This window comes from Erinaceus europaeus, chromosome 11, assembly GCF_950295315.1.
Source record: "Erinaceus europaeus chromosome 11, mEriEur2.1, whole genome shotgun sequence".
NCBI lineage: Eukaryota > Metazoa > Chordata > Mammalia > Eulipotyphla > Erinaceidae > Erinaceus > Erinaceus europaeus.
In genome coordinates, this window is record NC_080172.1 from 108,057,533 (window position 1) to 108,084,141 (window position 26,609).

At 41.5% G+C, this 26,609-nt stretch overlaps 1 protein-coding gene across 1 annotated transcript; it reads right to left on the reverse strand.

Annotated features, from left to right (window-relative positions):
- Positions 1–3,549: 3,549 nt before the first annotated feature.
- Positions 3,550–26,409, reverse strand: SELENOF (selenoprotein F). The gene is made up of 5 exons (XM_007529960.3): positions 26,255–26,409; positions 14,740–14,907; positions 8,455–8,518; positions 7,614–7,663; positions 3,550–4,428 (listed from the first exon to the last, which is right to left on the reverse strand). Exons 1-5 carry the CDS (start codon positions 26,327–26,329, stop codon positions 4,297–4,299), a joined length of 489 nt encoding a protein of 162 aa, XP_007530022.2. The 5' UTR covers positions 26,330–26,409; the 3' UTR covers positions 3,550–4,296.
- Between the last annotated feature and the right edge of the window lie 200 nt (positions 26,410–26,609).

A 26,609-nucleotide genomic window follows, 5' to 3' on the forward strand; every position in this document is an offset into this window, starting at 1 on the left:
AGGAGGATTTCTGCTTTGCCATGAGAGCAACCCCATTAAGCTCTTAGAAGAAATAAAGATTAGGGCTATGAAAATCTCTGGCCACATTTTTTTTTTAAATATCAGAATGTTATTTTCTATAGTGATTTAATAATGATTAATAAGATTATAGGACAAGAGTGGTACAATTCCATGTATTTCCCACCCAGACTTCCGTATCCCATCTCCTCCAGTGGAAGCTTCCCTATTCTTTACTCCTCTGAGAATATGGACCAAAAATTTTTATGGGGTGAAGGTGGAAGGTCTGGCTTCTGTAATTGCTTCTCTGCTGGACATGGGTGTTGGCAGATGGATCCATCCCCCCAGCCTGTTTCTGTCTTTCCCTAGTAGGGTAGGGCTCTGGAGAGGTGGGGTCACTTGACACATTGGTGAGGTCCTCTGCTCGGGGAAGTCAGGATATCATCATGGTAGTGTCTGCAACTTGGTGGCTGAAAGGTGGTAAGATATAAAGCAGGACAAATCGTTTAATAATCAGGAACATAAAGCTAAGAACAGAGCAGATGAAACTAAGGATCTTTGTGTGGCAAGAAGTCAGACAGTTTATTTTAGGTATATTCTAAGGGGACCATGATTTTACTTATTTTTGCCTGATCCTGATAGCTAACATGCAGCTGGGCTAAAAGTATTATCTGGGAAGATGGTGTTGGGTATGAGAATTAGACTACAAAGCTGGATTAGGGCAGAGTAGCCCCCAAATATGAGGAAATTATATAAATACTATTTTAACTGTAAACCCTATTGATCTGACCTGGGCTCTTACCTATTCATATTTAGCACAAGAGCCTGTGTAACCTTTGCATCCCTGCAGGTCTGAGCCCACAGTCCATAGTCACATAGCTGGGAACGTCCTAGGCTGCACTTGTTTCAGGAGCAGTCTCCCTCAAGCAGCAGATTATGTTGACCCAGCGAGTGGGGCCATCCCTGTTCTACCTTGAGGGTAAGGTCCAGTTGAGACCCACAAGGCTTATGATGATGTTCCTGATGCAAGTGACCAGTGATGGTGGAGAGGGATCTGTTAGACGTCTAGGCCCTTCACATCTGTGTGGGAATCAAGGATTCCCTGGCTAGGGCCCCAGATGATAGGGTAGCCTGGTAGTGACCAAATGAGCCGTCATTAAAGTGTGCTGGTCTCTTGCCTTTGATCTGGCCACATTTTTAACTTATCAATACATTATCTTATTATTAAAACACTCTACCTAATAGATGTTGCTTAACATTGAACTTATGGTCAGTAGTACTCACCTCATAACTAAGCAAGAATACCTCTATAAAATGCAGTTTTGAACTTCAAGGCCTAAACTACAACCTGCTCATAATCCTGAATAGAATACTGTGTGTGTACACAAGGTGTTTTAAGAGTGAGCTGCAGGAAAGAACTAGTTTATTGTTCTTAAGTTTTATCCTCAGTCTTTTTTTTTTTTTTTTAAGGTGGTGCAGAGGATTGAACCTGGGACATCAGAGCCTCAGGCATGAAAGTCTCTTTGCATAACCATTATGCTACCTGCACCCCCCTATCCCCATCCCCAGTATTTCTAAATAACTGTGTTTCATGCGCCTGATTCTTGGACCAAGAATCAGTTCAAGGGTTAAAGTGCATAATCAGGAAAATGCTATATATTTTTTAAGTCACAAGATGCAAACTATACTCCTAGAAAGTTCATTACTACTACAGAATGTCAATAAAAGGTGTTTTTAGTAAAAAAAAAAGTCGTGCTCACATTTGGAAACCGGACTATTATTTGCCATGTATTCATAGACAGGCTTTCATATACTAGCTATTGCGTTCAGATGTATTTTCTGTTTTTTCTTAGATATTTTTTTATTCCCTTTTTGTTGCCCTTGTTGCTTTATTGTTGTAGTAATTATTGTTGTCGTTGTTGGGTAGGACAGAGAGAAATGGAGAGAGGAGGGGAAGACAGAGAGAGGGAGACAAAGATAAGACACCTTTTCTGCATTTTATTACTTTTAGACTGACTTGAAAGTCTCAAATCCTCTTAAAACAGGCAATGTCAGTTCTTGCTCATAGTTTCTTGTAAGAGGCTCCTGCCAAGTTCAGGTATTTAAAGATAAACCTAACTGTTTTAGGTTATAAGGAACATAATTTTGGCTAGGGGAACACATTTATATATATCAAGTGACATATATACATATATATATGAACTTGAATAAGCTTAATCAAATGTCAGAATTTGGCTATAAAGTGGTACTTTTTTGGATCAGTATTTACATCCCTTTCTTGGTAATTGGGTGTGTGTGTGTGTGTGTGTGCTTTGTTTCTTCAAAAAACTCTTAGCTGTTCTTTAATTGGAATTAGTGAAAAGCAGTTGGAACTGGCTGATTAACTCAAATCTCCCAATTAACATAGGGGAGCTTGCTAGATATGCATTTATTCATTAACTCAATAACTTCAAGGACCAGGAAGTACTTTAGCTTCTTTGGATCTCTTAGAATAACCTGAATATAAAGACTTTTCCTCAATTATCTATGTGAATCCTACTATTCTTCTCCATGTGGTGGCTAGTCCTCCTTTGCTGTCCTTAAATTGCTAAAGCAAACCTCCCTCTGGCTCTGAAGTAAACCACCATCCAGGGTCACACCACATTCTGCAGGTCTTTATACCATCAGAAACAGTGCTAGTACTGGGGGAAACCATAACCAGACAAACCCCAGAGTCTGCTTAGCAGAACTCATGTTCTTTCATTTTGGTTAGTCAGATTCTTCAGTATCTTTCCTCTCTCACCAGCTCTAAATATCTATTTCTTAATATTTATTCATCTCATAGGACAGAGAGAAAGTGAGAAGGGAAGAGGAGATAGAGAGGGAGAAAGACAGACACCTGCAGCTCTGCTTCACCACTTGTGAAACTTCCACCTCCCTGAGGGTGGGGACTGGGGCCTTGAACCTGGGTCCTTGAACATACAGTAATATAGTATGTGCATTCAACTTGGTGTGCCACTGCCCAGCCCTGTCTAAATACATATACATATTTTAATGTATATTTAAAAAATTTAAACATACTATGCAACAAACCATAAGCAAAGATTACTTAGTATTACATTGATTACTATTAGATCTCTATTAGTAATTACTATTGATCTCTATTACAAATAATCTATATAAAGTTTCTGACAAAGTTTGTTTTAAAGATTTTGAAACCAAGTGAAAAGATTCGATCATTCTGATATTAGTAATAGGATTAATAACCAAATAACAGTTCTATTACCTGCAAAAAAGAAAAACAAAATCTTCTCTTTTTCTTTTAACATGAGCAGTACTCTGCGCTGGCTATTGGTATCAGAGATGGAAGCATGGGAGCTCTCACATGCCAGTCCTGTGCACTACGGACTACTACTGCAGGACTTCTCCAGCTCAAGATTATAGTCAATTTAAAACAGTGTAACCACCTAAACATTTTGGATTAAAAGAGGCCTGCATGAAGAGAAATTAAAAACACACCAAGAAACTTGTCATTTGAGTGGACCAATCAGAAGAACTTCATACTCAGAGAGAATTGCTTAAAGCTTTTTTATTTATATTTTGGTTTTAGAAATAATGATTTTTAAGTTGATTCTCTGGGTAAGACTGTAAAACACAGAAGTTTGCTGAGCATCAGATCTACACAAATCCTCAGTAAGGTTTTCTATGTAGCCTTCATGGATGCAAACCTTTGTGAGTACTGCTATTAGTGGAGACTGTGTGTGTGCTTCATAATGGTGAAGCTAGAGAGTCTTCCTACAATGCATTGAAAACTGTCGTGTTTCTAGTGAAAGAAAAGCTGAGTGATATAAAAATAGGAGGGGACCGGAGAAGCAGGCAAGCTGCTGAGGCTCAGGGGAGCTTCCTTTGTAGTTTTCTGTCATTACTTGGAAGAGCACAGGGCACATGGAGCTTATAGCGATCATCTCCCTTATTAGCCTACTGAATTAAAAAAAAAAAAAAATCTGTTGTTCGTAAAACTGGACCAATTATCAGAAACTATCATCTGCATAATTAACCACAAGTCTATTGTGAAGCACTTTGGGAGTGGCATCAACAAATGTAGGGGGCTAACGATTCATAAAGAATGGATCTTGTTAACCATGCCAGCTTCTTAGATATTTACGATAGGCAGTGAGGGCACTTTGGCTTCTGATTCGAAACTTTATGCCTCACAGGAGCATTGGTCAAGAAATGGAAGGGAGCAAGACTCAAGTGGTTTTCTGGGTGCTAGAATATTTCCTGGGATAAGGTAACAAATCGACGATGAGGACAGAAGATTTAGATGCGCTCCAATCTTTCACTCAGGAATTCTTCTACGCTGTCTGTGTTCCATTTGAGGATGCTGAGCTCTTCAGCGATGTTCCCGCCGGCATCCAGGAGCTTTAGTACAGGGTCTGAACCACGAACATACTACGACAAGACAAAGCACCGCTTTACTTTCACCTCAGAGTTTCCTTACTTAGCCTCGAATAAAATCCAAATCAATTCAATGCAGTTCAATTATATCCAATTTTAATAAAAAAAACTTAAAAAATATATTTTATTTATTTATTTTGGATAGAGACAGAAATTGAGAGGAAAAGGGGAGGTAGGGAAAAAGAGACACCTGTAGGACTGCTTTACCATTCGTGAAGCTTCCCTCCTTGAGGTGGGGACCAGGGGCTTGAACCTGGGTCCTTGGGCATGGTAGTGTGAGCGCTGAACCAGATGCGCCACTACCTGGTCCCTAATACATTTAAGATAACATTGCAGGGAGTCGGGCGGTAGTGCCGCGGGCTAAGTGCACGTGATGCAAAGTGCAAGGACCGGTGTAAGGATCCCGATTCGAGCCCCTGGCTCCCCACCTGCAGAGGAGTCGCTTTACAGGCAGTGAAACAGATCGGCAGGTATCTATCTTTCTCTCCCCCTCTCTGTCTTTCCCCTCCTCTCTCCATTTCTCTCTGTCCTATCCAACAACGACGACATCAATAACAACAAATGATAACTACAATAATAAAACAAGGGCAACAAAAGGAAATACATAAATAAATTTAAAAACGGTAACATTGCAAAGGTCGTAAAGGAAGTCTTGAAAATAATTTAATGAGTGGTCCCGGAGGTGGTGCAGTGATAAGGCTTTGGACTCTGATGCATGAGGTCCTGAGTTCGATCCCCGGCAGCACATGTGCCAGAGTGATGTCTGGTTCTTTCTCTCTCCTCCTATCTTCTCATGAATAAATAAATAAAATCTTAAAAAAAAAAAGAAAATAATTTAATGGGATTTCATAAAAAGTAGAAACAACATCTACTTTAAAGAGAAAAGGACCTAATGGAATTAGTTTATTTGGGATTTACGCTTTCTTGTGTGCAAGGCACTATGAAATTCTCCACTGAGCTTAAAATCTCATGGAGGCAGCAGGGAAGTTCAAAATAAAAAAAGAAACTGATGGTATAAGAGCACTGTTACAATATGTCATGTGCATAAATTATGAGGCAATTCTGTATTGGTTTAATTTTTTTTTTTTTGTTTAAAGTAATCTAATGATCATGTAATTTCAAAATGTAAAAACAACAAACCACCAGCTACTTACAGCACAAAGTGAAAATACTAAGAGTCAGAGACCCTTATGTTTACAGTAGTTAAATGTATAATTTTTTTTTTTGCCTCCAGCGTTATTGCTGCACTACGAATCCACTGCTCCTGGAGGCTATTTTTTCCCTTCGGTTGTCTTTATTATTGTTGTTATTAGTATTGTTGTTGGGTAAGACAGAGAAATCAAGAGTGGAAGGGAGACACCTGCAGACCTGCTTCACAGCTTGTGAAGCGACCCCCGCTGCAGGTGGGGAGTCAAGGCTAGAACCGGATCCTTGCGCAGGTCCTTGCGCTTAGTGCCATGTGCGCTTAACAGGCTGTGCTACCGTCCTACCCCTGGTAAGTTTAATTGCTTTCTGAGGCAGACAAAGTAGCTCTTGGATAGTCCATTGCTTTGCCATGGACATGACCCAGATTTGAGCTCAGCCCCACAAATGAAGCGTTGAAGTGTCCATTTCCCTGTCTCTGCCTCTTTCAGTTTTAAAGAATCTGCCTGGAGAGTTAGTCCCAATGCAAATTGGGGGGGGGGCGGGAGAGGAGAAGGAGGGGAAACCCTATGAAGTCATCCAATAAACTATATGGAGAGATGACCAATTAGGAAACTGCAAACTAAAACAACAGTGAGAAGATTCTACATACATATTCGAATTGCTAAAGTCGAGATCACTGACAGCACTTAATGCTCGCAAGGACAATAGGAATCTTAGTCATTGCTGCTGGGTAGCACCTAGAAAGACAGCTTGGCAGTTTCACAATATAATCTAGAAATTGTGCTCTGAGGTAATCAAGCAAATCAGTTGAGAACACATGTCTACAAAAAAATCATACTGACAAAATTTGGAAACAATTAAGATGTACTTCAACAATATTAATTATTTTCATTTTGAGACTGTTTAACAACAGAAAAGATGTGAAGCAACTTAAAGCATCTAATTGTTAAGTACACAAGGACCCAAGTTCAAAGCCCCAGTCCCCACCTGCAGAGGTTAAGCTTCCCCCAAGTGAAGCAGGGCTGCAGGTGTCTCTCTCCCACTTCCCTCTCAATTTCTGTCTGTCTCCATCCAAAATGAGTAACAACAACAACAACAACAACAGAATGTTAAGTGAAACACAATCTGAAAGTTCACATACTATATGACTCCAACTATATCACATTCTGGAAAAAACAAAACTGTAGTGACAGCAAAAAGATCAACCATTAACAACAAATTTGGAGATAGTGGGAGAGGAATGAGAGGATGTAGCAGAGGGCATTCTAGAGCTAGGGGTTATTTTGTATGATGCTATAATGGGGCACATAGTGTACATTTGTCAAAACTCCTAGATGTACAAGTCCTGGTGCAAACTATGGAATCAATTAACAGTAATAGCCAACCAATACTGGCTCATCAACTGTAAAGAACGCATAAAATGGCGGCCAGGTGGTGGTGCACGGGGTTAAGCGCATACAGTGCGAAGTGCAAGGCCTGAGCAAGGATCCCAGTTCGAGCCCCCAACTTCGCACCTACAGGAGGGAGGGTCACTTCACAAGTGGTAAAGCAGGTCTGCAGGTGTCTCTCTCTCTCTCCCTTCGCAATTTCTCTCTGTCCTATCCAATGAAAAAATGGCCACCAGGAGCAGTGGATTTGTAGTGCCAGTACCTAGCCCCAGTGATAACTCTGGAGGCAAAAAGAAAAAAACAAAACACTAAACAATGCAAGATGTTTATAATAAAGAAAATTATGTACTTCCTAATAAACTTTTCCACAAAACTACATTATTAAAAAAAAATAAGACTGCTAATGTAATGATCTTGTTCTCTTTCAGTAATAATAAATTAAAAACTTAAAAAGAATGGTCTGGGAGGTAGCTCAGCAGACTGGACTCTCTCAAGCCTCAGGTCCTGAGTTCAATCCCCCAGCAGCACAACATACCAAAGTGATGTCTAGTTCTTTCTCTCTCTTCTATCTTTCCCACAAATAAATAAATAAAATCTTAAAAAAAAAACAAAAACTTACAACGAATTTCAATTGAATCACCTTACCTTGATTTGTAGTCCTCTGAAGAGTTTGGGTTTATCACTCCTGACAAAAGCTTAAAAGTAAAGAAGAAATAAGTTAAGAAGGATTCAAAGTATTTACTTCCAAATTCAAGCTTGCCTCAAGAAGCAATACAAACTGAAGAAATAAACAAGCACCTTTGGTCTGGGAGGGGCATGTGGACAGTAAACTGGACTTTCGAGAATGAGGCCCAGAGTTTGATTCCTGACACTGCACATGCCGGAGTGAAACTCCGGTTCTCTCTCTCATGGATAAATCTTTAAGAGAAAATAGAAGGAAGGAAAGCAAGCATGCAAGAGAATAAGCAACATCCAATGAAGATAAGCTTTGGATTTGGACTGCAAAGGAGTTTTGGGTTAGGGTGCAGACTTCCAGGATGGGAGGGATCCCATGAAATTTGGTGGGGAGATAATAGTGGGTGTGGTGACGTGGTGACATTTTATTTTTCACTGCCATCAGTAAAAAATTGCTGGTGCCTGGTGCCCACAGGGCGAATTCACTGCTCATGGTGAACATATTCCTTCCTGCCCTTTTTTAGTTTTATTTTTGATTAGATAGGGCAGAGAAATTGAGAGTGGGGAGGAAGATAGGGAGAGAGACAGAGATACCTGAAGACCTACTTCACCATTTGTGAAGCTGCCTTGCTACAGGTGGGGCCCTGGGACTTAAACCCAAGTTGTTAACTTATTTAGAGGTATGAAATTGTGTATCGAAAACACTCACTGTCATTGTAAACTAAAGTTACCTCAAATAAACCAAATTTAAGTTAATAGTCGACTTACTGTAATATTAAACTGAGTATTCACTAAAGTGAATTCTATATACCTTGGACTTGAGGGAACCTCCCCAATTTTCATCCACAGACTTCAAGAATAGCTCCTGCATAGAGCTACAAGAGAAAAAAACAGAAATAAAAAAAAATTGATCTAAATTTAAAAAATCCAGTTATGAAATAAAGCTTTCACATTAACATTAAAATTAAGAACAAAACAAAACACCCAAATGTGAATACTGGATAGGATTACCTTGTCCCACTCCAACACAAGAGCAAAGAGAGTTTAAGTCTTTACCTGGAACATTGTCAAATCTAACTGAAAACAGAAAGAGCCACGGAGATTTGACAATGAATCTGCACAGTGCACAAGTAAGATGTCTCACACAGTCCTTCACAACATTTTCAAGAATTCCTACATTTTTTTCCCCCCCAGAATGGTCAACTGAGCATAGATACTTAGTGAGAATTCTATTTGATTTTTAACTTAAGAGATTAAATCTTTTGCAGTTTTCAGCCTATCTTGGATAGAGCTTGAAGAAATCATGTTACGTGGTCTATGGCCATACCACCCTGAACATGCCTGATCTCGTCTGATCTCGGAAGAAATCGTGACTACTGGATTTCCAGTTTACCATAAAAGAGTGATTATTTTTTCTCATGGAATATTACTCAGGTATTAAAAATGGTGACTTCACTGTTTTCAGCCCATCTTGGATGGAGCTTAAAGAAATCATGTTAAGTGAAATAAGTCAGAAACAGAATGATGAATATGGGATGATCTCATTCACAGGCAGAAGTTGAAAAACAAGATCAGAAGAGAAATCACTAAGCAGAACCTGGGCTGGAGTTGGTGTATTGCACCAAAGTTAGTGGGTGGGAGACTCAGGTCCTGGAAGAGGATGGCAGAAGACCTAGTGGGGGTTGTATTGTTGTGTGGAAAAATAAGAAATGTTATGCATGTACAAACTATTGTACTTATTGTCGAATGTAAAACACCCCCCAATAGAGGGAAAAAAAAAGAGATTAAACCTTAGGTCTGAGGAGATAGCACTATCTTGCATGCCTGAGGCCCCCAGATTCAATCCTTTGCCCTGCCTTATGCTATAGCAGAGCTCAGTAGTACAGATTTCTTTCTGTCTCATGAGAAATAAATAAAATCTTTTTAGAAAAGTTAAACAAATCCTTAAAACCATATCACATTACGAATATAACTCAAATGCTAACAATTTCCCTTAATGAACTTCTGTTGAAATGGATCAGCAGGTAAACATTTTTTCAAGCTACAGAACCTGTGCATTCTCTTCACCGTATATGTCAAAAAACGCCACAATGCTCCTACATATTTAAAAAATACAAGCAATTTTCTTGCTACTACAGAAGACTGATATTCAGTCAAAACATCATTCACAGTGTCTGAGAGGCAGCTCCGTGAGTAAAGCCCAAGTCTTCTTATGCATGAGGTTCCTGGGTTGGATCCCTTGCTCTGCACAAGAGAACTCTTGAGAGCACGGATGGAGAGCCCCATGAATGGTATACATGGAGTAATCACTTAGCTACATAAGCAGCTAGGTGTCATCATGCATGTGAGAGATCCTAGATTCATTCGTTAGCACCTCATTAAAAAAATAAGCAAAAATAAATAAATAAATAACCAGACAGAAGGCTAAGATTCAACAAATTTTAAAAGCCTTGAAATAAACTGCATGGTTATACATTAGATTAAAAGCTGGTTTTTCAAAAAGGAACTCCATTCTTTTGTATTCACATTGCTGTCACTACTCCAATATCAAATTCTATTGTTTATAATAAAAATATGGAAACTTGTAATCCTCCTTCAGAAATATCTGAAATAAATATCTGAAATAAAAAGTAAATTTTTATTATTACTCTCACAAATTATGACTTCTCTATCAAGTCTACAATCACCTAGTATACCTCAAGCATAAGTATGAACAGATGGGGGCTGGGTGGTGGCACACCGGGTTAAGCACACACAGTGTGAAGCACAAGGACCTGTCGGGGTAGCCTGAGGGTGTTTCTTCCCAGGCACGTGCTCTCTGGGTTGGAGAGAACTCGACTGGAGCCAACCTGGTGATGCCGGAGAGGAACCAGGAACTCTGGCTGAGCTGGATGCAATGCAATCCTGCCTTTATTGATCAGAAAAGAACTGCCTTTATACCTTCCGAAGCGGAAGTGGCAGGCTGGAAAAGGAAATGGGTAGGACAGGGGGTGGAGAGGAGAAAAGACCCAAAAAGTAGCAAGCTTCCATCTAACCAGTGGGGATTAAACCAATGCCCTGCAGGCAGGGCGGGACTCAGACAAAACAATGATTATGTAAACAGACCAAGTGCAGGGTGCCTGGCATGATGACCAACAAGGACCTGCAAAAGGATCCCTGTTTGAGCCCCTGGGTTCTCCACCTGCACAGGAGGGGGTGGGCGGGTCACTTCACAGGTGGTGAGGCAGGTTGGCAGGTGTCTTTCTCCCTCTATCTCTCCCTACTCTGTCAATTTCTCTGTCCTATCCAATGGAGAAAAAAGAAAAAAAAGACTGCCAAGAGCAGTGGATTCACAGTGCTGACACCAAACTCCAGCAATAACCCTGGAGGCAAAAACAAAAAACAAAACAAAACAAACAAAACAGGGGAACAGATTCAAACGTTAAAAAAAAAAATCATAGTAATATAGAAGCTTTAATATTACAAAGAACAGCAACATGAAACTAGGACAAAAGGAAGCAGGCTAGCCACACTTTGTGTTTGTTTATTCTGACAAATAAGGCACCCATTCTTGATAAAATTCACAGTTTTCTAGATGAAAAAAATCTACAAATAAGGCACCCATTCTTGATAAAATTCATAGTTTTCTAGATGAAAAAAATCTAACATGTTTCTTCAAAAAGAAAACTTGATGTAGAGGCACCTTGTAGCTAACAGGTAAATACTGCCTGGCAACTAACTAACTTTGTAGCTTTTTAGTTTTGGACTTAACGAGTTTCTCAGATGAGAACATCGTGGGGTCATCTTTTCTCATCATATTCTCTCCTCTAATTAATTTAGTCAATAAATTCTGTTGGTTTTACGACCTAAATCTATTTCCCATCAGCCCCATCTCTATTCTATTAGCAACAGTATGCCCTTGGACAATGCCCCCAGAAAACCACAGGATGAATTATTTTCTAACAGCAGTATGCCCACCTCTTCCCTTTCAACTGTCATTCACACCACCAAGTACTAACACACAAATCTGATGTTAGTTTACTACTGATCACTCCTTAATTTTATCTCCTGCCTATAGGAAATTCCTTGTTTTTTTTTTTTTAAGGAAATACAGATCCCACTTCAATAATTACCCCGTCACCATAGTCAACCCACCTCATTTATCTTTGCCATGATTCTCACAACTCTGCCTTTACATGCTGCAAGCAATGACACATCATTTTCTAACTTATTAGCACTAATTTTTGTATAAAGCAAGCAGTGGATATTAGCCTGACCTGCCAATGGCTATACCCGTCCTTTTGTGTACTTTCACGCACATAGCTCAATGAATTATCTTTTTTTTTTTTCTTGATAGAGCATGAGACAGAGAGAGGGAGAGCCAGAGCCAGAGCAGTATCTGCAGGCCTGCTCCCCCGTTTGTGAAACTTCCTACCCTGCGGGTGGAGCCAGAGAGAAAGAACCTGGGTCCCTGCACATACAAAGTCTGCACTTCACTGGTTGTACTACAGCTGAGCTTCCCCACCTGCCCTTGAACTTCTTAAATAAGTCAATACACCTGGAAATAAATACTACCGAAGTGCATAACTTAGAAAACAACTCCACTTTCCCCAATCAAGAATCTCCCCCCCCCCCATTTTATTTGACAGGACAGAGAAACTGAGAGGGTTGGGGAGATATAGACAGACACCTGCAGACCTACTTCCCCACTTGTGAAGCGTCCCTCCTGCGTGTGGGGAGCAGGGCTGGAAACTGGGTCCTTGTTCTCGGTAATATGTGTACTTAACTGGGTGTGCACTGCTTAGCCCACACCACACCCCCCACCCCACCACGAGTTTTTAGTTGCTTGTTTTTGGTTCTTCTGTTAGCCACTTCCATAATTACAATGAATATGCATTATTAATATATCAACTTGAAGAGATTCAATGATTCCTCCTTCCATTTTTCATTTTATTAGACATTCTCCTAGTTACTTTCACAAAATTTGATAATTATGCTTTAGTTCAACAAAATATCTTGCCAAGTGATTTCCAGCCGTCCATTTTCATGTGTATTAATTACTCAGAGGGCAATGACTGTAGAATTATTTTGGCATTAGAGTTTATAACCAAGACAAAACTATATAGTTCATTTTGACTCTAAAATAAGAACCTTTAGGAAATGTTGTAAGCCAATCTGGAGATAGATCAAGAATTATAGTAAAGAATGTTTTAATATGTCTGACTAGCTGATCCTACTGTGTAATAACTGAAAGAATTGACAATTAGCTTTCATATTAAAAGTAGGTGAAATGTCACATTTAGAAAATGTAAGAAATAAAGTCAAGTATCTCAGTTTAAACCATATAAACTTTAAAACTGTTGTTATGTATGTATACATGTTACATGGTTACAGTCATTTATTAGTTGTATAACTAGGCAGGGCCTCTATACCTCAAATGCAAATATGGAATGGGGATAATGCTGTCTGAGAGTGGTGTGAGAATCATGCAAATCAGGTCATTCTAAATGAATGGAAGAACTGTTATAGAGTGAGAACCTGGTAACTGCTATTGGCTACTACCACTCTGTAAATATTTGTGTCATTATACAATAGTAATATTACTTGGGAGCCCTAGTGTTTTTTACACTGGTCGCCAAACATTACTTAACATCTTTAGTGACTACAATCTCTTTGCAGTTAGCTTCGCCTCCATTTCATGTTTGTAGGTTTTACGCACCAGTAAGTAGTATTCTCTATCTGATAGACCGACACTTAAAACTTGGCCAATGTCTAAGCTCATTTCCAGTTACTTTGTAACTGGCTAGAGAATTTCCATGTATGTCAAAAATAAATGCTTTGACTTTTTTTAGCCAGAAATTTTTCTTAAAAAATCATGACCTATAATGTTGGTTGAGACCTTGATACAGACAAATTTGTCAATATCATCATGAAAAAATACCAAACAACAGGAACATTAGAGACTCTGGGTAATTGAGGAATAAAGATTTGCTAATTTAAAATAAAAACTACTGTAATCAGATGACTTGCATGTAGGATGCTCTGGTTCAACACTGGCACTACATATGCTGGACTCTCTGTCTCATGAAATGAATAAATCTAGAAACAAACAAACCCCTGAGTAGCAGTGACTGATCAGTAAGAGTAGTTTCTAGCACTGATTAGTACTGTGGGATAGAGACCCTAGGCTTACTGCTAGGGCTAGGTGCCTACACAATAAATTCATAGCTCATGGTATCCCCTGCCACTTTTTGTAGAAAAACTGTATGGGAAGGGGGTGGGGGAGGTAGACAGACTTACAGCACTGCTTTACTACTTGTGAAGCTTTCCCCTCACTGGTGGGGACCAGAGGCTAGAAACTGGGCCCCTGCGTGTGGTAAAACGTATGCTCTACCAGGTATGCCACCACCCAGCCCCCTGATTATTTTTTGGTCTTATGTGGCCAAAAGTTGTGAAGACTGGGGAGCTATAGGATGCTTAATGATTCTGCTCCTCCTTTGTGGGACAACCATTGTAGGATGGGGTCGTGGTAAAATAGAACCTTTCATTCTTATTTGTTTTGACTGAGCCAGTGGACTAGGAAAAAGTTGCTGGGAGGTGCATGGAATTATATTCCTATTATTTTACAATCTAGTAAATCAGTATTAATAACCCTAATAAAAACTTAAAAAAGGGGGGCCCAGCGGCAATTCTGCGGGGTTAAGCACACATGGCATAAAGCACAAGGACCGGTGCAAGGATCATGGTTCGTGCCCCCGGCTCCCCACCTACAGGGGAGTTGCTTCACAGGTGGTGAAGCAGGTCTGCAGGTGTCTCTCTCGATTTTTCTCTGTCCCATCCAACAACAATGACAATAAGAACAATAAGTGCAACAAAAGGGAAAAAAATGTCTCCAGGAGCAGTGGATTCATAGTGATCCCCAGCGATAACCCTGGAGGCAAAACAAACAAACAAAACCCCCAAACTTAAAAGAAGTTGCTACAAGAACAAAAACAAAGAAAACGAAGGCCAAAGACTTCACCAAAGTTGACAAAGCAAGTTCTAATATTGCGCCTTACCGACTAAATCAGCTAGTGAATACCAGGTGAATATGAACATACAAGCGAGAAAATACAACCTTTTTGGTTTCAAACTGTGCTTCTTCTTGACAACATCGGCCACAGTCGGGACCCAACTGAAGCAGGTTGAATTGTCCGAGAAGATCACAGGAGCTACAGAGCAAATTGCTGGAGAAGCCCAATTCTCTGCATGCCTCTGATGAGAACTCTGCCCCAAATGCAGACACCTGGAAAGAAAGAAAAACACAACGCCATGCTCACAAAGCTTTCAAGAAAGAGAAACACACCGTGCAGACAGATACCTATGCTGGTCATGTTGCTCCGGCCTCAGTCTAGTCTGCCCTTGGGGTCTGCTGACAGAGGAACTACTTTCCAGTTCGACTCCTCCCGGAGCCCCCGCCAGCTGTCCAGTCTGGAGAGCTACCGTCACTCCCAATTTTGCTTCTTCCCCTTTACTGATGTGCTGCCCTTCATTTTGACCCAGGTTTTGTAGGGCTGGATGTCTACAGTGATCCTCTGTGAACACACCCTATGAGTCTGTGGACTCTGAGCCAATGTGGTGTGACCTCTAGAGTTCTGCACTGAGCTCTGGCAAGTTTCAGCTGGAAAGCAGCTTCCCTGACTCCACCTTCCTATTCCTTTAGCACTTAAATTCTCTCACATTGTTGCAGAATATTAAGATTGGGGTTGGATGTCTGGATTTCATTGCAGACTGACCAGAATCCTGTACCTTCTTACTGTCACTCAACAATTTTTTTTTTTTACTTTCAGAAAACTCATAGATTTCTCATGTAATCTTGTACAGATTAGAAATATGAGATAGTGGGGGGTCGGGCAGTGGCGTAGTAGGTTAAGCGCATGTGGCGCAAAGCGCAAGGACAGGCATAAGGATCCCGGTTCAAGCTCCTGGATCCCCACCTGCAGGGGAGTCGCTTCACAGGCGGTGAAGCAGGTCTGCAGGTGTCTATCTTTCTCTCCCCCTCTGTCTTCCCCTCCTCTCTCAATTTCTCTCTGTCCTATCCAACAACGAACAACATCAACAATGGTAATAATAATAACCACAACGAGGCTACAACAAGGGCAACAAAAGGGGGAAAAATGGCCTCCAGGAGCGGTGGATTCATAGTGCAGTCACCGAGCCCAGCAATAACCCTGGAGGGGGAAAAAAAAAACTAAGATAGTGGTCTGGGAGGTGGCACAGTGGATAACACCTTGGACTTTCTTTTTTTTTCCCCTCCAGGGTTATTGCTGGGCTCGGTGCCTGCACCATGAATCCACCGCTCCTGGAGGCCATTTTTATTGCCATTGTTGATGTTGTTCGTCGTTGGATAGGACAGAGAGAAATGGAGAGAGGAGGGGAAGACAGAGAGGGGGAGAGAAAGACAGACACCTGCAGACCTGCTTCACCACCTGTGAAGCGACTCCCCTGCAGGTGGGGAGCCGGGGGCTCGAACCGGAATCCTTAAGCCGGTCCTTGCGCTTTGTGCCACATGCGCTTAACCCACTGCGCCACTGCCCAACCCCCCTGCCTTGGACTTTCAAACATGAGGTCCTGAGTTTGATACCTGGTGGCGTACATGTCCCAGAGTGATATCTGGTTCTCTTTGTCTCATTATGGATCAATAAAACATATATAAAGACCTGAGATAAAAGCAAGTGGGCAAGCTAGCAGATGAACCTTATTTACATCAAACTCTTTCACAGTACCAGGCACTTTGCTAAGCCAGTTACATTGTCCCAGCCTTTACTCTTAGCCTATTGGTGCTAACATCCCTATTTCACAGAGGATTCACACATTCAGGAATGTGACGGTAATGAATGAGTCTATACAGCCACCAATGAGTGGCGGCTTCCAGATTCAAATCCTGGCTGCTCTTACCCACTGTTACTAACCAACATATTTAACAGAATCTATCAGGCATCATTACTGGGCATGTCACAAAAAAAAAAAAAAAAAAATCACAGGAAAATGCTGACCATTATGAATACACAGACCTAAAAGGGGGTGGTTTGCGCGAGTGGTAGGTATATACAATCAGCATTCTATACTGCCCTTCTCAATGGGTATCATGTATTAGTTGAATGCAGAATTGAATACCACTTGGGGCACTTTAGAAAACAGTTCTTGGGGGCTGGGTGGTAACGCAGCAGGTTAAGTGCACACGGCACCAAGTGCAAGGACTGGTATAAGATCTCGGTTCAAGCCCCCAGCTCCCCACCTACAGGGGAGTCGCTCTACAGGTGGTGAAGCAGGTCTGCAGGTGTCTGACTTTCTCTTCCTATCTTTCCCTCCTCTCCCTTGATATCTCTCTGTCCTATCCAACAACAGCAGCAATGACAACAATAACAAGAGCAACAAAAAATGGGAAAAATAGCCTCCAGGAACAGTGGATTTGTAGTGCAGGCACTGAGCCCCAGTGATAACCCTGGAGGTAAAAACAAAACAAAAAACAAAAAACAAAAAAAAAAAAAAAGAAAGAAAACAGTTCCGCCAGCCTCCCTACTAAGCAGTACTAGAATATTCCCCTCCTACTGTTCAAGCATACCCTGATTGCATCTTCAGGCTAAATCACCTTATATTCTACCAGTGCCCCTCATTAGAATGCTGGTAGTGTCACATTGCTATTAACTTTAAATTAGAGCTATTCAGATGCATAGGCAGTGGAAAAAACTGGAGACTCTGAGGTGTGAATTTACAAAGTCGGAACTAAACACTCTATAATTAGCAGCAATCCCACCTCAGTTCTTCCCTACATACTCCCCACTCCAGGAAAGAAGCATGCCCTCGACCCGCTGAGCTACATCTCTGGCCGTCTCCCCAGTTTCCTTTTTAGTCAATTCAATTCGCTGGTTGAAGAGATTTAATTCTCATTACTGCCAACTATTCCACCTGGCCTCTCCCACTTCCCTACCCCACTTAGTAGAATCAAGCTTTTCTAACTTTTTAATGTTTTCATATTCCTTTTCATTTTCAAGAATTTTCTTTTTTGGATTTCGGTTTGAGCCCCCGGCTCCCCACCTGCGGGGGGGGGGGTCACTTCACAGGTGGTAAAGCAGGTGTCTTTCTCACCTTTTTTCTGTCTTCCCCTCCTCTCTCCATTTCTTGCTGTCCTATCTAACAACGACATCAATAACAACAACGATAACTACAACAATAAAAAGGGGCAACAAAAGGGAAAATACATAAAAAATTAAAAAAAAAGAATTAAAAAAATTTTTTTGGAGGGGGCTATCAGGTTCTTGCTGGGGCCTGGTATCTGCAGATGACTCCACTATTCCTAGAGGTCATCCCACCCTTTCTTTTCTGAATGAGAAACAGACACCTACAGCATTGGCAAGGATTTTATTTCCTTTTCTTAAAAAACACTAGACACTACAGAAGAGACAGGAATAAGCAGTTCAACAATCACGAATTGCCCAGGAATTCTATTTTCTTTTTAAATTTTTTGGCTGCACAGGTCCTTGCACACAGGAGGATTCACTGCTCCCAGGATACTTTTTCATTTAGAGAGAGAAAAAAGCGAGAGGGAGAGATACTACAGTGCTAGACTCCCCCTACCCCCCGGTGCCACAGGACCTATGTTGTGCCAGGACTTGAACCTGTGGGGGCAGGCACCCTACCAGGGGAGCTTTCTTTCCTGCCCTCATTTGGTGTTTATGGGCGAGGTTAACTAGAGGCCTACACAAACTGCAGATATCTTGGTAACAGAATGACGCTCAGAAAGACTATTCACATCTCAGAGATTTAAATGAACACACATGCACACATACTGATGGCACAACAAAATATATAAAAGATACGGGCAGTTGGGGGAGTGGTGCAGTGGGCACAAGTGCCTGACTTGCATGTATTGAGTCCTGCGTTCAATCTCCAGCACTGCGTATGTTAGAGTGACTTGTTTCTCCCCTCTCCATCTCATTAATAAAGAAACTTCCTTTAAATGAACACAAGAACTTGTGTGTCATCTGTATACAAAGACTATCCAATCTTACTATCTGTGCTGCAGAGATAAACACAGTTAAATATATATTTAAAAATATACTTAACTGTGTAGTCAGGCAGTAGGACAGTGGGTTAAGCGCAGTGGCGCAAAGCACAAGGACCGGCATAAGGATCCCGGTTCGAGCTCCTGGCTCCCTACCTGCAGGGGAGTCGCTTCCCAGGCAGTGAAGCAGGTCTGCAGGTGTCTATCTTTCTCTCCCTGTCTTCCCCTTCTCTCTCCATCTCTCTCTGTCCTATCCAATGACAACAGCAACAATAATAACTACAACAATAAAACAACGACAACAAAGGGAATAAATAAGTAAAAAAGAATTAAAAAAAAAGTGTATTTATGAGGGAGAGAGAAGAGAGAGAGAGAGTAGAAGAGAGCCAGAGCATCACTGTGGCGTATGTGATACTGATGTGTGTGTATGGGTGTCAAACTCAGGACCTAGTGCAAAGCTTTCTGCAATGTGTTACCTCCTAGGTCAGTTAATGAAAGTACTTATCTTCCGTTGTGCTATATTCTAATTGAAACAGATTGGGCCAACTTGATTGGATGATGTGCTACTCTGCCATGTGCATGACATAGTTTGGAGTCTCCGCCTCCAATACTGGAGGAAGCTTCATTGCTGTGGTCTCTAACTGTCTCTCTGCCTTTCTCTCCCTGAAAAAGTCATCCTAGAGTAGTCAAGCCTCACTTACTAATGAACAACAACAAAAATATTGGCACAGGATTAAGTATGGAGAGTGGAAGGACATAGCATTTACACAGACATGGTGCAGTTAAGATTGGATCAGTGTGCTACAAGAGTAAGATGTGATAGGAGAAAATGGAAAAGTGCTATTATATCTGACTTTGCAAATCTGGATAGAAGATGCCTGGTGAGTCTTTTATTTCATTGCATGTCTTATTTTATAGAGAACGAAATGAAAATCTGATGTCAAGAGTAAATGAACATGGCTTAGATTATAATCAGATACTAGCACTCAACATTACTTCCTTAGAAGTTGTGTTTTGGGGGCCGGGCAGTAGCCCAGCAGGTTAAGCGCACATGGCACAAAGGGCAAGGACCAGTGTAAGCATCCTGGTTCTTCCCCTCCTCTCTCTATTTCTCTGTCTTATCCAACAGCAGCAGCAATGACAACAACAATAATAACGACAACAAGAGTAACAACAAGGGGAACAAAATGGGAAAAATGGCCTCCAGGAGCAGTGGATTCTTAGTGCAGGCACTGAGCCCCAGCAATAACCCTGGAGGCAAAAAAAAAAAAGTTGTCTTCTTTGCACTAACTTGCATGGCATCACGAGCATAAATTCAACAGGCAGAGTCTACAGGGAACAAAGAGAGAGCAAGTCAGGGAACACAGCAGTGCATGACAGCACTGGAGAATACGCAGGGGAAGAGCACAGTCTTCCTTTCACCAAGGCACTGCACTGTCAGCCCTCGTTTATGGTGGTGCTAGGGACTGAATCTGGGACTTCGGAGCTTCAGGCATGAAAGTTATTTGCATAATCACTCTATCATTGCCTTTACCCAATTAAGGAAGATGGCTTGATGTGTTAAGATACTGTCCCATGGGGACCATATTCAGAGAAAGAATGAAAAACTGACCCCTGTCCTCAATAGATTTCAGGTTAGTATGCACTTACTAGGTAATATTACTTGTAGTCACCGGATTTTTGAGTGAGAGCAGAGATCAAGTGTTTTTATTTTGACCCACTTCTACTCCCTTTTTACTTATACCTAAATTAGGAACCCTGTTAACAGACACCTATGAAGCTAACACAGGGATAGAACCTAGAATACAGGGTTAGTGCCCCAGGAGGCCTTGCACTGCCATTTTTTTTTTTTTAAGGAATTTTGCCTGTGAATTCCCTCATCAATTACCTCAATTATATACTAAGCATCACTCACTTTTTATATACATGTCACCACGGCGTTTTCCCCACTACTGTGGCCAGAAGCATGCATTACACTACCACTCTTAGGCAAATTTTTCATTCTTTTATTTCACACAGAGCCAGTTTGTCCTTCCACTACGTAACCCCTCCTCCATTCCATGGGTGCTGGGGCTAGAATCTGGGAATTTGTGCAGGGTAAGGACCCTGCCCTCGTGGGTGAGCTATCTCTGTCACCAGGGGTTAAACAATCAACAGGAAGGATGGGGTGTTCTCTATAGGGCTAGAGTTAGTTCAGAGACAGAATGTCACATGTCAAGCATTATCAAAGAGAAATGGTGGCTGGAGAGGCAGAGTGAAGGGCTTGCGTGTGTCATGGTGGAGGGGTGCTCTGTGGTTGCGCTCTCATTAAGTAACTATAAATAATTTAATTTCCATAGTATATGTATTACTAAGTATTTATATAACACATATTTGGCATATATGCAACTTATTATATATATGTATCTGATAAAACTGTGAAGGTGCCTGTGAAATAAAATATTATCAATGGAGCACAAAGAGACTCTTACACTTGGGACAGTTTTCTTTTTTAATATTTATTAATTTCCATTTTGTCGCCCTTGTTTTTTTTTTTATTATTGTTGTAGTTATTATTGTTGTTGCTACTGATGTCATTGTTGTTGGATAGGACAGAGAGAAATGGAGAGAGGAGGGGAAGACAGAGAGGGGGAGAGAAAGATAGACACCTGCAGACCTGCTTCACCGCCTGTGAAGTGACTCCTCTGCAGGTGGGGAGCCAGGGCTAGAACCGGGATCCTTAAGCCAGTCCTTGAGCTTTGCGTCACATGCATTTAACCCGCTGTGCTACTCTCAGGCATGAGGTCCACAGAGTTTAATCCCTGATATCCTACAGTACCTCTTCTCTTTTCTCTTCCTCTCTCACTAGTAAATCTAAAAAAAAAAAAAAAAAAAAAAAAAAAAAGCATGCTTTTAATACTGCAGAGAGAAAAGTAGATATCACAGTTGGTAAGGTATGTTTAGTAGTGAAATGACTGTGTACAAAGACTACTGAGGGAGGGTTATGATATGTGATATACTAAAAACAAATGACTCTTAATTCTCCATCTATCCTCTTTTGCTGCCCCAGGAGGGGTGAAAAATGAAAACGAAGTCAGATCAGATAACCAAGTACCAGGCCAAATCGGTCTGGTTAGGGAAGACTGGAGAACAGATATTACCTTAAAAAGTAATGGGGGCAGGGTGGGGTGGGGCAGAACTCTGCTGTACCTCTGTAATCCTATAATTATGTAAGTCACTAATAATCATTTTTAAAAATAAAGGGGCCAGATAGTGGTGCGCCTGGTTAAATGCTCACATTACAGTGCACAAGGACCCAGGTTCAAGTCCCTGGTCCCCCCCTGCAGGGGCAAATGGTGAAGCAGGGCTGCAGGTATCTCTCGCCCTCTGTCTCCCCTCCCCTCAATTTCTGTCTCTATTCAATAATAAATAAAAATAATTATTTTATTATTTTTTAGACCATTTCTTTCTTTTCTTTTTTTTTAGAGAGAGAAATGCAGAGGGAAAGAGACAGAAACACCAGAGCACTGCTCAGCTTTGGCTTATGGTGGTGCGGGGGACTGAACCTGGGACTTTGGAGCCTCAGGCATGGCAGTCTGTTTGCATAACCATTATGCTATCTCCCCCACCCAATAAAATAATTGAAAACAAACAAAAAATATATGGCAGTGACCAAAACAGATTCAGTTAAAATAAATAAATAAATGAGTCATTACAATAGTTAGCAAAAGACTTTTGTGTCTGAGGCTTTTAAGTCTCAGGACCAATCCCTCACACCACCTTAAACTACAGCAGAGCTGTTCTCTGGTAAACAAAAAACAAACAGAAAGAAAGAAAGGAAATGAGATGGGCAGACCAGATAAATAAGATGGACAATCAAAAATGGTGTTGACTTTGGATAGTTCGATATCTGTGAAAATAAAACCAAGCAGAATGAGAAGATTTTTACTTGTCTCCAGGGTTATCGCTGTGGTTTGGTGCCTGCACTAAAAATTCACTGCTCCTGGCAGCCATTCCCCCTCCTCCACCCTTTTAAAAAAATAACTGGATAGGGAAATTGAGAGAGGGAGGGGAAGATAGAGGAAGAGAAAGATAGACACCTGCAGACCTTGCTTCACTGCTTGTGAAGTGACCCCCCTGAAGGTGGGGAGCCGGGGCTCGAACCGGGATCTTGTGGCGGTCCTTGTGCTTGGTACTATGTGGGCTTAACCCACCGTGCTACAGCCCGGCCCCCATGATTTAACATTTTCCTTTTTTTTACTTAACATTTTTTAAATTAATTAATTAATTAATTAATTTAAGAAAGGAGACATTAACAAAACCACAGGGTAGGAGGGGTACAACTCCACACAATTCCTGCCACCCAATCTCCATATCCCATCCCCTCCCCAATAGTTTTCCCATTCTCTATCTCTCTGGGAGCAGGGACCCAGGGTTGTTGTGGTTTTTACTTAACATTTTTTTTCAAGATTTTTTCCTTTTTGTATTTTTTAAAAATTTTATTTATTTATTTATTCCTTTTGTTGCCCTTGTTGTTTTGTTGTTGTAGTTATTATTGATGTCATTGTTGCTGGATAGGACAGAGAGAAATGGAGAGAGGAGGGGAAGATAGAGAGGGGGAGAGAAAGACACCTGCAGACCTGCTTCACCGCCTGTGAAGTGACTCCCCTGCAGGTGGGGAGCCGGGGGCTCGAACCAGGATCCTTCGGCTGGTCCTTGTGCTTAGCGCCACCTGGGCTTAACCTGCTGCGCTGCTGCCCGACTCCCTTTACTTAACATTTTAAAGGACTTAGTGATTAATGTAATTTGGAGAGTGAAAGGAAAGAGAACTATTTAAATAATTAATTATTCGTTTGGGTAACTAGGAAGTAAAGATAACCATTTGGATTACAAAAGTTTAAAGAACAAAGCATGAAGCTGTTTTTAAGGAGATGCGGGCAGCTAGAATAATGGACTAGGGGGTTGGGCGGTACCACAGCAGGTTAAGCACACATGGCACAAGGACCAGCATAAGGATTCCCGGTTCCTGCCCCCCCCCTTCTCCACCTGCAGGAGGGGATTGCTTCAGAGGCGGTGAAGCAGGTCTGCAAGTGTCTATCTTTCTCTTCCCTTCTGCCTTCCCCTCCTTTGTCCATTTTTCTCTGTCCTATCCGGCAACAACGACATCAAAAACAACAACAATAACCACAACGATAAAAACAACAAAGGCAACAAAAAGGAAAATAAAATATTAAAAAAGGGGTTAAACAATAAATGAGTGTCATACATATATTATTCATTAATGAGAGAAGAGGAAGAGAAATGCCACAGTTTTGTTCAGGCATATGTGATGCTAGAGAATGACCTCACACCTAAGAATCTATTTGCCACTTCCTGGATCACTGGTTCTAAGCTATTTAAGAAGCAAAATAATCAAGACTTGGAAGACTTAGTAACTGCCTGGCTGTCAGATATATAAAGAAAGGAAGGACTCAAAGATGACACCCAGGTATGTTTTGGAAATTGTCGACAGCTATTATAATTAGATCATTTACTGCCAAACATTTTTTTAATCCTGTTATATCCATTTCCTAGCATATGATTTCATCATTCTTCCCATGCAAAGATGGAGTAAAAAAAAAAAAAAATTCCATCCTTGAATTCCAAACTGTTTTTTGGTATTTGACCTGATACATATTATGTGGTGGAAGTGCTTTCAATGCTAGGCCTTTGGAGGCATTGTGATTTATGTTTGCTAAGAATTCTGCCTAAGGGGCTGATATAAAATGAGGTTTGTTAGGTCCCAGGGGACAGCATAAGTGTAATACAGAAAGATTTTCATGCCTGAGGCTTCACATTCAATTCCAGTCACAACCCTATACCAAAGATAAACTGTTCTGGTGAGAAAAACAAACAACCGCGGGGCACAGTGTTGAACCCTCAAGTAGGATGTCTCAAGTTCAACCCCCAGGGTTGGCTGTAGGAGAGCAATTTTCTGGTTCTCTCTGCCTCTTCATAAATATAGCTTGGCTGCCTACTGAAGGATGAAAGGCACATACAGGAGAATCAAACTGTCTTTGATTAGAACACCAAGTATGAATGAAGCTTTTTTTTTTTTTTTTTAAACTCTTCAGTTCAGCTGATAGACTATTTCAACACAGAGGCATTCTTAAGCAGATCCAGAAAGAGAAATCTTTTACTTCAAGCCACAAAGTTCTGGTGTGGTTACAAAGCTGTACATAACTGAAACAGTTAAAGCCTGAAATCAACAGAAGTCAACTTGAAATATCATCTATCTCTCTATCTTTACTTGGCAATGAACTCAGGTGATCTAAGGTTGGCCACTGATCCTTTAAAGGTAGACAATATAGAGGGGTCCTCTGAAAATCTCCTAAGGCACCAAATCCCAGAATGGAGGGCTGTAATGCTAATTAGAGAATCCACCTCTAGTTAGCTTTAATTCTGCAAAAGAGCAAAGGTGTTTGCTTCAAACCCACTGATAAAAGAAAAGCGAGTTGTTCACAGTGGACTTAAGTATAAGCTCTAATTCCCTCAAATCTTGGATAATGTATTTAACCAATAAATTTAGTTATTTCGTGAATGAGTAAGAAAGTAACCTAAAAATGAGTTCTTTCCCTCCTCCTCCAAAGATTAAGTTCTGTTCTAAGGAGCAAGTGAAATAAAAAAAATCTTGGTCAACATCTTTTTTTTTTTAATTTAAAAAATTTTTAAAAACCAGAGCACAGCTCAGCTCTGGCTTATTGTGGTGCAGGGGATTGAACCTGGGACTCTGGAGCCTCAGGCACGAGACTCTATATAACCATTATACTATCTATCCCTGCCAACAACGTCCCATTTTAAGATGAGAGAAAGTAGTTTCAGAAAATCAGTTTATAATGTCACTGAAGACTGCATCCATGAGTATATATAGACGCCAGAGAAATTGAGATAAAACTTCTTCCCTTCTCTTTTTAAACAAAGAACTACAGAGACTACTTAAAAGAGAGAAGTAAATAGGAAAGTGTACCCTGGACCAAGATCTGAAGGTTTCCCTCAAAGATTTGGAAGCCCTTTGCATTTCTGCCCATTTATTGTCCATTTATATTTTGCACAAAGTCTCCCTGCTTTGTCTCCAGGGTGCGATCCACAGATCTTATTATTTTTAAACTTATCTTTATTTATTGGATAGAATAAGCCAGAAATCGAGAGGGAAGGGGGTGACGGAGACGGAGAGAGACAGAGAGACACCCGAAGCCCCGCTGCGCCACTCGAGCTTTTCCCCTGTAGGTGGGGTCAGGGGGGCTCGAACCCGGGTTCTTGCGCATTGCAACCTGTGCGCTCCACCAGTTGCGCCACCACCCAGTCCTCAGCTTTTTTTTTTTTTTTTGTACTGCAAAGGATCAAGATGAAGTCTCCAATTTAGTCTGGAGAGAAGGAACCGCTAGGAACCAGGGGCGGGGAAAGACACACTGACTGAGCCACGTCGCATTCCGGCCATGGGTGTCGCTCAACCCAGGACCAACACCTAGTTCCAGGGCGGCTCCCCAATGGCCTCCACGTGCCGTGCTCTTCAATGCAATCGCTCCCAGTCGCTCGCCCTGGGACTGTCGCGGACGTGAGCTCCACTCACCGCTTGAAGCACAGCGGCCAGGAGTAACCGCAGCCCAATCGCCGGCCCCAGACATCCGCCCTGCCCGGCCGCCATCGCTCTCTCCCGTGCGTTGGTCTCCCGCTGCCCAGAGGACCCTTGTGCTAGGCGCGCCCTCTCCAGAGCCTGATGCAAAACCCATTTCTAACAAACCTCACATTCTGCTGAGAGTGGCATTACCTACGGACAAATGCAGGTTTAAACCGGGGGGGGGGGTCAAACATCTTTACATTGAAGAGAAACATAAAGTCGCTGGGTCTTCTCGATAACCTCCCCCCCCCCCCCCACACACACACACACACACAACAGGCACTGCCGTAGACGCCCCAAGTCTGTT